At 38.1% G+C, this 14,279-nt stretch overlaps 2 protein-coding genes across 3 annotated transcripts in view; both read right to left on the bottom strand.

Annotated features, from left to right (window-relative positions):
• Nucleotides 1-437: 437 nt before the first annotated feature.
• The window catches only part of LOC139143710 (uncharacterized), a 62,689-nt gene continuing 48,847 nt past the window's right edge, over nucleotides 438-14,279 (bottom strand). For both annotated transcript variants that reach the window (XM_070714245.1, XM_070714246.1), the window contains exon 2: nucleotides 438-14,198. In XM_070714245.1, coding sequence (XP_070570346.1) covers nucleotides 12,967-14,127 — 1,161 coding nt within the window. In that variant the 5' untranslated portion in view covers nucleotides 14,128-14,198 and the 3' untranslated portion in view covers nucleotides 438-12,966. The remainder of the gene's footprint in view (nucleotides 14,199-14,279) is intronic.
• LOC139144388 (zinc finger protein 556-like) lies at nucleotides 11,901-12,692 on the bottom strand. Its single transcript, XM_070715090.1, has one exon. It carries the CDS (start codon nucleotides 12,690-12,692, stop codon nucleotides 11,901-11,903), a length of 792 nt encoding a protein of 263 aa, XP_070571191.1.

The following is a 14,279-nucleotide window of genomic DNA, read 5'->3' as shown; positions in this document are numbered from 1 at the left end:
GCAGGTCTATCATCTGACCGCCTCTCCACACAGAGGCAGCCGGATGAGAGACCCGCAGAGCAGTCTGGGTAACCGAAACGAGTGTAGCACTAAGTATGTCAAGTTGTGAGGAAGTTAAAAATATTTTGAATGTATAGGACAGAAAGTGTATCCTTTGAACTATCCCAAAAAACAGATTAGAACTATCCAAAAAACAGATTCAGTCTCCGATATTTATCAATATTTGTCGAGTATGCATTGAAGAATATACCTAAGTAGCATGCATATGAAATTCAAGAATGATTATGTGAAGTTCAACGAGATCACATTCTTTCAGAGATCATACCAGTCAGCCTGCACTAATTCAACTTTGCAGACGGCTCATGCATATTATATGATTTACGATTTTTAAATTGTTTACCATGCAATTGTGATATCAATGAAACAAAGACAGAAGCTTTGGTGTATATTGAGTTGTTTATTGATAAAAATCCAGCCATACTTGACAACGCATGTAATTGGAAGTATAAATTGCACACTTTGACCAGTAACACAGACCATGCTGAAGTTTGACAATATTCATCACATAAAATCAACTGACTACATGAATTTCAAAAGTTGGGATTGTTGAATCGGTTTTGTAAACAAAACAAAGGATTTTTGCTGGAGAGAAGTGATAGTTTGATGAACTGCTAAGTCCACCACCCTCTAGAGGCGACTTGAAATTTTACTTCTGAGGGCGCTGTTCAACTTGAACAGAGCTTCCAACACGCACTTGCCATATTTTGACAATGGTACTTGAACTGGACATGTGACATCATACACAAGTTTGTGAATGTGACATTTGTTTGGAGCCGAGTGAGGGATTTGAGGTAAGTAAGGCTGAGCAAGGGGTGTGAGAGAGAACTTTAAGGTTCAATAAATATTGTTTTAACTTCATGTTATGATCAATCAAGGGTATATTTACCAAACTATGACAACACCAGAAAGTGACCTGACACAATGTCAACTTATATGATCACTAAAGGCAAATTGTACAACATCGATTCTATTCATAAGGACACATAAAGCTGGAAGCTCTAGAACTACAGACTTCTCAAATCTGGCTGATTACACTTTCATCCTGTATTTCTACATCACCCATTGGATGAAATGTGTAATGTGATAAAGTGAAGTGTTCTTACATCCTAACCCAGTTTCCCATAAGTTTATATGGACGGTTTCTATCTATTATCAGGTAGGTGTTCAGTGACTCAAAAAAACAGATTCCATTTTTGTAAAAATATCTAATCTGGAAGAATGTCTTCTTGCTCCAGCCTATGATATGGCAAAGTGCCTATTACGTATTTAATTAACACCTAAAGAGAAAGAAATCGTTATTTCACAGTGAATTGTGAGCAAACCAGACACTCTTGAAAATCAGCAAAAACCTGGCAAGTTTGCCAACTGGGATGATATTTATTAAGATTTTCTGCTCACAATCTAAATGGAAGTTATCACAAAGTACTATTCATTGCATGTATTTAAAAAAAAGGCAGCATTTCTATGTTTAATTGTAGTATCTGCAATGGCTAAGATATGGACTACATCAAGCATGTACTGTGATATTAATAAAAGCCAACTGCAAGACTTTAAGCTGACTTCTAGAGCTGCCTGTGTGTAACCTTCCTATACACTAACATCAGGACAGTATATTGCCAATCTGGTGATTTCGGACTAGGGTTGACCCACCTCACCATCACACTTTTTGGATAATCCTATTGGTTTTCAATGGTGTGGTTGGACTTATACATTACCAAAGAGGGGTGGAAGGGTGGTTGTAACTCTGATTTCACCACCCATGTCTTTCTCCTGAAACTGCTTTCACACAGTAAGGAGTTAATTTTTCATTGGTGTAACATGTCATATTTGATTCTGGATAGTGCAACTTCTGTTATTAAACATAAGATGAAAACTAACTCAAGAAATGTGCAACATTTCAAGAATGGCACTCAAGAGGAGGTTGAAGCCAACAAATGGTGGTGTGTGCGAGACCCCGATGGACGCTGATCAAAGCAAACATAAATGATCAGATTTTCTAATACAACTAGTGGCACAAAAATTCCATAAAGGAAATCTTTAATCATATCAGATTCATTCTGGCAGTCTCCTTGGATTCTGCTGACATATGATGTTTGCGTCCACAAGATGACACACAGATCTGCATTTCAAAAGCCTTGCAATTTTCATTAAAAGACTTGTTCACATGCCATGAAAATTTTGAACCCGGATGTGCTTTGAACTTTAGAGATATTATTTATCTCCCCTTTCTTTGATATCCAAATATTTTTGATAAAATTTGACGCCACCTCTGACACAAATGCTGTAATGTTACAACAGTGAGCCTGGATTAGCGATTATAGAGTTTTATTTGGGAACTATAAAATCATCTTGAGGGGAAATCTATACATGTACCCTCCACAAAGACAATAAAAAATAAATGCCATAAAATCTATTTCAACATGATGGTATTTCAATCAAGGAAATGTGCACATTCCATTTATGTTTGTATAAATCTGAACTCTTTTTTCATGGGCAAGAGGTAGTTTTTTATCACAATTTATCACAAGTAGTGTGATGAACTCAAGCCTGTGTGTAGAGTGATCAATCACTCAGTGGTAAGTTTTGTTGAACGCAGGCATTTCTACCAAATCAAAGCATTTCTAGCTGGCCCCTGACCATATACAATGGGTTGCCACTCAGTGGAGGGTTTTTAATGTAAAAAATATCTTCGTTCGGTCTGAAAGTGACAGCTGTGAAGGGGGAACCCACTCTGTAAAGGTGACAACCAAGACACCAGGCCTACATGTAGCTTTGAGGGTAGTATCTGTAAACTCTAAGGTAATCTGCATAAAGTAAAAGCTAGGCACTTATTTAGACCAAGACGAGGCAGTTGAAATATTTTAAATAAATACAATGTAGGAGAGAAAGTGGTGATGGGTTTCAGGTGTGTTCTTAGCTCAGGTTTGTTTTAGATGTTATGTTTCTCCTCAAGAGGAATGTTGCTACCACACGTACAAACAGGCTCCGATAATTTATGTTTGTAAAGTATATATTGAAGAGTAAACCTAATATGCCAGTGAAATTCAAGATTGATGTAAATTTTGGCACACCAGATGCTTGCAATTATCCTATACAAGCTGGCATGCACTGGCTAAAGTATGCAGAGGGCTGTTGATCTCTTCTGTGTGTGGCATTATTTAGTATAATGATGGTTGTTGCATGTGACTTTTCAAAAGTGTCATAAAATATCAGTGAAACATGAAATCTCTGTCATTGGAGGGCACTATTAGCGAAAATAAGTCAAATACACTTGTTTTTGTGATGAGGTACTGTTTGTGGTCAACTAAGAAATAGGATGTGACATGTCAGAATCAAGGTCAAAGGAAATTGCTACATCTGTGTGCACTATGAGATACCTGTGATTTTTCCATACTGAATAGCTTTAACTTAGACCTGAAATTATATCATGACATGACGAATTTTTGAAAAAGAAATTTGGTAAAAACATGCAAATTTTTTTCAAATCCTGCATTTTAAATTGATGACTTGGGTATGAGATAATGATTTTGACAGCATAAGAGTCTGCTAAGAGAACCTTGCTGTAACGTTATTCCAATAAATCATATTAAATATGCTGACATCACGCCTGCAATCTTGTCCCGTAGAAATTTACGAGGGACTGTGTACTTTATCTTTCTGATTGATGACACATGCACTGGCTAAGGCCACACAACATAGTAAAGTAAAAACATCTTACGATGTACTAGGATGTAGAAGTAAGTTTCATAGCAGCGTCTGTTTGGGGGGAAAATGCACTACTGTTACATGTTCTGTAACCTGACCTTCCCTAATTCTTTGTGAACAGGTCCACAAGCATCATTGGTAACAGTGAGTTTGGGCCAAACCACTACAATAAAAAGGTAAATGTGCTTTTTGAAATTTTACTGACCTGAAAGTGCCAGCGTGATAAAAATAAATGTGAAAGAAAGATGTAATAAGATGATTTTACCAAATTTTGACAGGTCACTGCAAGAACCTACAAATAGTAAGTTATAGGAAACTTAAATTCATAGGACAGTATGTGTTTCAAGGTGAGAAATGAACTTTACGACTACTTTCAACCAGCCTCTCATTGAAGTTCTATGCATGGGTCCAACTATACACCATTGAAAACCCTGATAGGCTCGGACTTGAAAACAAATGAGTACTAAAAGTGAACTTTTGATAAAGGTTTACAACAGATTTATTATCAAAATCTGATATTTGCTCATTCCCACCAATTTCTGAACCAAAAAGGGAATGGGTACACACAACGATCGGGCTATCAATGATACTGGCACTGCATGTACCTGTACATTATAGTATCATGGATGGCTTTATGGGATAAACTTATTGCCAATACTTGCTCACTTTTGCAATGTTTCAGAAAATCCTTTCAGAAACACCTGTTGAAAACCTCTTATAAATGTCTTTCTACTCTCACTGGCAATTTCACATCCCTTTCGCCAACTCTGTAAGTCAGTCCAGCTCTCAGCCAGATTGAATACACCACCTTTAAGCCTTTCACCACAATATTTGACTAAACTGTCATAGTTTTGCTACAGGGTAAAATTGGATCTCAACACAGGGATTCAGCAAATGTGGTGAAAGGGTTAAGATGGAATGCAAACTGGAGACAGATTTTTGAGACTCAAATTCTCACAATACTTAGCTGTATTGGCAAGACTGAAGATTGGTGGACATAAAGAAATTTGTTTAAATTGTTAACCTGGGGAGTCCACTATTACCATCACTCCCATCAGAGTCCCCTAGGTACATCCTTTTTATTCGCAACCAAAGGTGTATCTATTAACCTTCAGCCGTCCCGGCATTTCAAATAAAATTTAAAACCTGCTTTGGGGTACAGATACGGTAACCGTAAAAGTATTATAATTTTCAACATCATTTCAAAATGACATACTCCAATGAAACTGTCATAACAACATGGTTTGGGACTTTCAAGAGCTTTTGTGTACAGCAAGCACTGCTACCAGCAACGACCTGCTACTGAGAAGAAGTATTGCAGTATGAGAAAAACACACAGGGCTAAATGCAGCATAAATTAACAGAAAAAACACTAACCACACTACATGTATATACATTAATCTATGCCAGTAAGTATATGATACTCAGTATGTGGACTAAAGATAGTTTTCTAGAACATACATGAACATGTACATAATAAAAACATACCATTATAAATATTAAATAAAAAGTACAATATTCAAGCTACATAAAGAACTTCAGTATAAATTGAGTAATAAATATTGTTAAAATACACAGGACTAGTACAAAAATGTAAATTAAATTTTGACAATCACCGACTCTCTGTTCTATTTCTATAAAAAATTTTCAATAACTTAGTATTTGTACATGAACATATACTTCCAACATCGATAATATTACATTCAGTAATTAAATAAATACATCAACTTTGATTGCTGAGAACAATGGTCACTAATTAACTGTACATTCTGGGGAATTAATATTGACATTCCTTTTGGCCAGGAGTAAGTGTTACAGCAAGCATGGTACCCATATGTATATTCAATCACGTGGCAAGAGTATCATGACGTCCAAAGATTTCAAAGAAATTTCTTGAATTCTGAGTTTTCTTTGAGCATGATTTTCAAATAAGGCCATCTGTGCATGTGCCCATAGCTCCACAACAAAGGAACACATGTCATTATATTCACATCTGTATCAATATATATGCCCTCTTGTTTCAGTTGATAATACAAAGTACATGTATCACATTTTTGCATTTGCTGATTTTTTCTTGCAGGAGTCAAAATATGAATATAATCTTTTCATTTCACAGCCACTTTTCAAAAGGTTTCCTTGCTCCAGATCCATAATGCAGCAGAGAAAGAGGTGGGTGACCCGCCCTTAGGTCATGGAGATTAGCATACGATTTACATCTGATTTACATATCTGTACTTTCCTCACTTCCACCCGGATGTTCACAAATCAGAATTTTAATCAGCTGGTACCGTGGTTTCTATCCAGTTATTCTGATTGAGCGCACAGCTAACGTTAACCATTTAAAACAGCATTTCAGACGATAGGCCATATTGTAAAAAGCAAACCTGTTCTAAGTGTGGCATGATGACATTACTCAAATCAGATACACGCTTCTTAACTCATTATCAAGGATCAAGCCATCAGCACTGCACTTAGCATTACAATCAATCGCAATCTTTATCTGCTTCTTATCGATATCCTGATATTGATAAAAGCTTTCTTTGGCAGTTTCGCAAGCTCCCTTCTCAAATTTACGTCACTGTTAGAGAAGGAAATGGCCATTTGATCGGCGAGAACAAGCAATTTGTAGGAGCTATGTATACAAAAGAATTACTCCACCGTTGGCATGTGTAGTTGTGAATTGAAAAATCATTATATTCACATATGACATGGACTACTTTAACTTTCTTATCTGTCCCATAATGTCAAACTTGAATCTTTGATAATTACCAATATGCAAAAGATACCATGCTTGTTGTCATGGCAATTGGAGAAAGATTAACAGGTTTTCTTTTTATCTCAAGTCAGTAGAAGCATACTTTAATACATCACTTTGTCAAAGAAGAGTACTTGCACAGAAGAATGCGTGTTAAACATGGTGTAAAATATTAAAACATCTCTTGAATGAGACACCAGACAACGGGGGGGGGGGGGGGGGTTTGAAGGTAAAATTTTGTCACTTATATCACAGTAATAATATTTTTTATCAAAATCTATCAACCAAGATTACACATCCACTATTCTAGCTCTGTTGTATGTGCTACACTTGTGCAACATCATTAATATGTTACAGATTGGCGAGTTAATGTAAACTATATGGAGAGACTTTGTTCATATATTAGTGTACCAACAGTCAATTTCATCTTTCTGAATGCCCAATAGGAACTCTTTCTTTTTGCCATGCTTTTTGGCATGTTTAACCTAAATTTTGTTCCTTTATCACTTTCATTTTAAGAGATTAGTCATAAATAGATAAGGAGCAGTTGGTGGTGAATAGTATTCATAAACTTTTTACTTGAAATCTTGCATGATTGTCTTCCAGAAATTTCGGTTTTGACATCATACCGTCAAAAGTCATAATTATCACATATTACTTTACAGGTATATTCAGGGTCCATACACTCAAAGTCACTTAAAATTCAAGGACTTTGAAGATTTTTTTTCAGCAACTATCCAGGACTTTTGCAGATCCAAAATACCGTTTTCAAGATATCATTTTCATGATGTAATATTTTTATATATCATTTTACATAACATTTTTCGATATCATGACTGATTATCTTGACATTTTTTAGAATTGTGGATGGACTATCAATTTACCAGAACTTTCCAGGACTCAATTTTATTTTCAAGGACCTTTCCCAAGGACATTCCAGGAGGCTTTGAGTTCAAGGACTTTCCAGGAGTGTACGGTACAGACCCTGTACTGTACATACATGTATCTCCATACTACAGTGAAACAGATAATGTAGGGCAAGGCATTATTTTGGAAGAAAAATGATAAGTGCACTGTTCAATATTTACAGCTGGTATGCTGAAGAGTCAAGGGCATTTGTACGACCACACTTTCGATCTCCATGTAATAAAATAACAGTGTAGCTTTTCTTAGAGTGCTACATCACTTCTCAACTTGCCAATCTGCAGTAAACTACGCCATAAAATGTCCTGATTTGTGGGACCATGTCAATTAAACTGACAAACATTACACTTTGATGTACGAGTGTCTGAAAACAGATGGATTATTGTCGACTATTGACGTCACATTTGACACATTTCCATAGGAAATGAATTGGGGGGGGGGGGGGGGTACTGATGAGGGTTGAAATGATCGTCCATGTTTACAGCAACTTACTTCATCACAAGGGAGTATCTGCTTTATAGAAATTGAAGATTTGGAAGAGTACAAACGGCTAGCATAAACACATCTGGATCAAAACCAGCGTACTTCAAATGTAGATTGGCATGCTACTGACTCAAGAAACTTCTCTTGTACGCAAAAAAAACCATGACGGGATGCTCGCATCTAAAAAACAGTACACTTTTTTGGGCTCTTTCTGCACTGATAATATGCAATCTAACGTAGTTATATCAGATATAATCAGACATTACATAACGCTTAGTCAACAACTTCAGATACCAATAGCTTGGCCGGTATACTACTTTATGCCAAGGTATTGTACAGTGAAGCGGCACAAACTCAATCTCGTGTAAACCTTGACAACAGTATTATCATTTCAGGACATCGGAATTTGTTCCTACTTTTATTAATTTGAACTAACATATGGCTTGTAGTATATTTATAGGTCCTAATCTGTGAAAATTAGGGTACAATGTTCAAAGAAGTTCAAGGCGAACGATTATCTGTATGAGTGAAGTGTGTAAGGCAGAGATGTCTTCCCTGTACACCCACTTAATCGCTATCTCTAATCACATATTGCAAACAGCTTACCAGATGGCAAATAACTTTAATTAGGAGCTCCATACCCCTTCAAACCCCTATTTCAAGGGGTGAATGTGCATTGAATATGCACTGTTTTTTAGATGGAAACGTCCCCTAATGCAAAAAAAACTTTAAATATTACAGTGTAAATTACATGTAGTAGGCCAGTTCAAAAGAAAATTTCAAGAAATGAAATGAACTTTGTTGGTGATGATTATGAAATCTGAAAAATTGAAAACTTGAAGAAAACTTAATAACTATTATTTGCCCCTTTCTCAACAGACTGCGTTGCACAAGTGTAATGTTTGTCAATGGTATTGAAGACTAGTGTGTTTGTCTAAAGTATCTACTTTTCACATCTTAATTATTTCAAATACAAAGAGGGGTGATTGGTGTGTGCCGTGTTCAGCTGTATCTGAGCTCCAAGTTTTCTTATATGTATCAAAATTTTCTACCTGGCAAATTGTAACGATCTTAATATGTCAGGAGTAATATTCACATTTTGGCTAAAAGTACAATAGAGCATGTATGCAGCAAAAATCAGTTAAGTCTGTCGTGAAATGCACTGTAATTCATTATGATATGTTTTGACACTACCCGCAGAGAATTTAGAAGATAATTTCACAATTGCCAATTGAATATTCATAAAATATGCATATTGCCATAGCAATATGTAGATTACCATGGTCTAAGCCAATCAGATTCAATCTCAAGCTACAATTAAACAGATCATTGGTGATAAATCAGTGCCCTTCCATAGTGCCAGGATCAACTGCAAAATGATGAGTTATGTCACAATAGCAACCCTAACATCAAACTGTAACATCAGGCCGTGTACTTTTAACCAAGGCACATGTGACAAGTTGAAAATCAAGCCAGTGTTTGAGTAACTTACAGCTCAGTTACAATGCAAAGTGTACCAGTAATCACATAGCACTGCAAAAAATGTACACATTTGTAAAAGTCGTATACAAACAGGATATGACTGGAGAATGAGGTGCTTCATATTCTCTGACCAAAAAAAAACTCTCTTAAGGATTATATATGAACACATTACAAAGTCACAAAATGTATAGATATCTATGGTTAAATATTTGAAAGACTATATGGACTTAGAAACATCTAGTGTTCACGGTGATATCATGAACGTAAAAGATAGACATATAAATATCAGACAGAGAATGTACTGTCTCTGTTCTCTCTTCTCTGGAAAAACTGAGGTAAATTTAGTCAAGGAGTTAACATCACACAAACTCCCTTTTTATAGGAAATATACATCTTATATCTTATCACACCTTACATGTCATTATGGATCTGGCCAATAAGATGCTAGGGATCAATGAGTCTAATGTTAAACATAGTCAAAAATCACTAACCAATCAGATTGCAGACTTGGATACCACATGATTAAATTGAACCAATAGCAATTCACAGGATTAATTTTGAAACATTCCAGACTACATGTACGTGTGGATTACATAGTGTTTACCCACTTTGGAGGCACACTAACCCTACAAATGCTCAAGACAAAAAACACTAAATAGTACTTTCTACAAGTAAAATTCAAAAAGAGTTCATTTTACAGTACTCCGATTACATCAATCTAATTGAAACCACCACAATCCAGCTTTCCACACACTTGTTTTCCAATGACTAACACACTACAATATACTTTGTGATATCATGATAGAAGACTTTTGAAGAAGACGACGTTGGACATCAAAAGTCCAAATAGCTATCAAAGTGCAGCATGTCTTTATAATGGGATCAGTTTACACAAAAATCAACATGATACTTATTTCAACATTTAGCAAATCATTTTGCAACTTGAAAAATATCTTAATTCCAAAGATTGAACAAAGGAAGTTTTAATCAAATCGAATCTGATTCAATGTAATAAATTAAAAAACTTTCAAAGAACATTTTTTAAAAAAAAGGTTTCTTTTAACAGATTATTTTCACATGGATAGTAAGTCAGTGATTTATGAGGTATACAGGTCAAAGGTCAGACTTGACTATCTTTAGAGGTATAAGGTCTAGGTAGCAAATAACTGTATCCTAATTATTTTTCTTCAAATGCGCTTTCCCAAACATTTTTTGTGAGTGATGAACGCACACGTTTTTTATAGAGTTAGTTTTTAGATTCCAGCATTCCCTGCTAGAACATGACACACTGGCTAAAAATCCATTTATGTTCTTGATTTTGATTCTGTGAAGAGTACACCTACTGACCCCGATGCAAAATCTCTTTTCTTTTCCAAGAGAATTCCCCTCTTCAAAGGACAGAATGAGTCTCTAATAAGGCCGATGAAATCACAGATTGAGGCAAGAATGTGAAAATGCCTAAAAAGCATCGTAGACAAAGTCTCTCTGATACTCCAGTCTCATTCTCCACGATCAATGCTGTGCACAGTAACAGGATATTTCTTACGATTACATTATCATTTCATTCTCTCAATGAAATCCCCTTCGTGACATTCCAACTTTGCACATCAACTTGAAGTATTGCTGTACTTACAAATTGATTTCCCAGTATGCGCGTGATTGTGAGCACATACTTTTGTGTGTGAATACTTTTGATACAAAAAGCAGACACAATCTGTAACCAGAGGCAATGATTGGCTGCTGGTCCTATCTTCACCATAGCATCTCGATGCACAGCAGAGTCATCTTCCATGTGGAGATGCCAACTTCAAGGATTCAGGACTTTCTTGTCCTTTCTTGAACACTTGAATCTGACCATTTCACCAGAGATTGTTTGCATTTGTTGGGCGAAGCATCATTTTCTTTTGATGAAATATCTTGTACTTACATGTACACCCTGTATGGCTTTCTCATAGCATTGATTTGATAGAAGCTGGTGCACTGCAAAACACATTCACTGTTCTCTAATGCCTTTCAATGTGTCACGATAGCCTTTGAACTTGAGAGTTTTCAGGGAAAGCCAGTTCTTGGACTGTTGATGCTGATGAGAAATGATGACATCTGACTCTCACTTGCCATTCTTCTCTCGATTAGAAAGTGGTTGTGTGTGGTCTGTCTATCAAAGGTCTATTTGCACTAGGCTTCTGCATTAACATCATTCTAGTTTTCAATATTGATGACAGAGACTGGGGCTCTTCCTGTCTGTGATCTGAAAGTGTTTTCTGTACATCTTCTCTTTAGATTATGTTAAATTATATTTTCTGCACTGTGGTGGACCAGTCTCTTTGAAAATGATTGGGATAAAGTTTTTATCCGAAGTCAACGTGTGATTTGATATTTGTCTGATATGCAACTATTTGTGTTCTGTTCAAATGTTTTGTGTTTTGTTTTTTGAGTAGCCAGTGTTATTTCAATGTCTACCCTACAGTGTGGTATCTGTCACTTTCTCAAACTAAGTACCCTCATCGCTGTGTTGACCCATGGCACTTCCACTGTTGGTCAGTGACTCCGTCTCTGAGTAGTGCTTTACGCTGGCGTTGGGGTGATATGTTCTCATGTGATCCTGATACTGGTGATAATGTCCCATGGCGTGGCCGCACACCCGGCAATCAAACATCCGCATCACTCCGTGCTCTAGGATCATGTGCTGCTGGTACTTGGCCACGTACGTGATTTTCTCCTGACAGACCGGACACTGGAACTGTCGCTGAGTCCACTTACGCCTCGTCTCCACGGGCTTGTGACTGTGCATTTTGTCTTCGTGCACTTGCAGCTGGATGAGCCTCATGAATCGTTTCCCTGAGCACTTGTTGCACTTGTACGGCATCGTCACGTTGTGCATCTCAAACATGTGCCGCTCGTACTTGGCGGTGTGTCGTATCTCAATTCCACAAAGTTCGCAGATAAATCTTCGAATGGTATATTTTCTAGGGTAGTTCTGCAAGAAGGCCAGTTTGTTTTCATCTTGACCTTCCTCCATTTCCAACTCGCTTGAGTTTCTCCTCCGCACCGCATGGTTACCATTGGCACCATCACCATGGTTATTTTCTTCACCTTGGCAACCAGAATCTTCACTCACTTCATCTTCCCAATTTGGCTCCCTCTTAACAACCAGATTTTGTGGACTAACATCATTCATGTCTAATTTTCCAGGACTTTCACTCTGCACCATGGGGGTCTCCGCTGTATCAGCCTTCATGCTGGAACTCTCATCATCAGGTCTCTCAGCATCTGTAAAATCCATCTCCTTATCATCTGCGATCATCAGCTCACCTTCTCCATCATCATCTCCTCCATCTTCCTCTTCTTCCTCTTCATTCTTCTCCTCATTTTGTTGCACCTGTGCCTGAGGAACTAAAACAGGCAGAGGCACTGAATTGCCAACTGCGACTTTGGGATGACCTTTGACCTCAACCCCTGCTTCTTCCCGAGGGCTGCATTCTGCTGGGTCACTGCTGGCCACACTTTCTGCTTTTTTCACTGATTCTTCCCTGATCTTCACTTCGTTGGAACAGCTCTCAATGCCTCTGCTCGGTTGGGGCAGTTGGGGCCAGGGTGACAGGAATAGTCGGACGTTGAGGGGCCAGAATGGTTGTTGCTGTGAGGGCCTGAGGATTGGTACTGTTGATGGTGATGGTGTTGTTGACCACTGTGCTGATCTCCAAGTGGTGCTTGGTGATGTTTGGATGGTACTGTTGGACGTGCCACATGTACAGGTGATAAGTGGCTGCCGCGTAATTAACACACTGATCGCACCTCCACGGCTTCCTCACCCCGTGCTTCTCTAGCATGTGTGCTTCGAACTTGGAGACGTACGTGACAACTTCATGGCAGAGGTCACAAATGAACTGCCTCTGGGTGTACTTGCGCCGCCCTTCCCCGTTGTTCTTGTGCATTGTGTTATAGTGATGCTCCAGCAGAATAAGTCGGTGGAAGCGCCTGCCTGGACAGAAACGACACTCCCACGGCTTGCCAATATTATGGGCTTCCATCATGTGCTTTTCAAAGTTTGTCACGCAGACAATTCGCTCTTTACACTTGTAGCATGTGAATGTCTGCCTTTCATGCTTCCTCCGTGACATGTTGGAGATCTTGAGCGGATGCATTATCCCACTGATCATCCCCCGGGTCATTCCTATGCCGTTACTCAATGAGGGCGGCAAAGTAATACCTCGTGACAACTTGCCCTGTTGTGACGACAGGCTATCCCGACTCTCCGCTTGTATTCCGTAGTAGTCTTCCAAATCGGTGTCGTCAGAACCATTGTAGCATTCTAGAAGCATCTCCCCATTTATTTCGCCGTTTCTTGTCACCATAGTAACCCCAGGTCGGGCAGGGTTCGGCAGTTGCCCGGACAACTCTTCAGCAGTCACATCACTCACTGGGCTGTCTGTTGGAACATCTGTCTCTGGTTTCTGACTGTCACTTTCTTGAGGCGAGGGCCCAGGTTGGGATGGCGAAGCAAACTGGATCATCTTACCTCCCTGAGTTATGATACGATTAAGTCTATGAATAGCATCAAGAATGGCTTCATCCTTTTTGTTCACCTCACTTTCGCCCAGACTGCAGGCCAGCAGACACACCGTCTGTTTCAGCTCTTCGCGTCCCACAGAGAGCTTCATTTCCTCATTTACCCCAGATGACTTGTTACTCGGTTGATTGGCAGTGCTTGTCTCCATGGCAACTTGTTCAGAGATGGCCTCTTCTTCCTGATTTCAGATTACATTAAAATCTGATATGCCTCTATGACCTGTATGAAATTAAAAAGAAATTCAACCTTTGAGTACAGGTTAGTAAATGAAACTGATTGCAATGCTCTGCATTGAGGTGA

The sequence above is a fragment of the Ptychodera flava genome, chromosome 11 (genome assembly GCF_041260155.1).
Source record: "Ptychodera flava strain L36383 chromosome 11, AS_Pfla_20210202, whole genome shotgun sequence".
NCBI lineage: Eukaryota > Metazoa > Hemichordata > Enteropneusta > Ptychoderidae > Ptychodera > Ptychodera flava.
The sequence above is the reverse complement of the archived record's forward strand: the minus strand, read 5'-3'. Positions and strand labels throughout refer to the sequence as shown.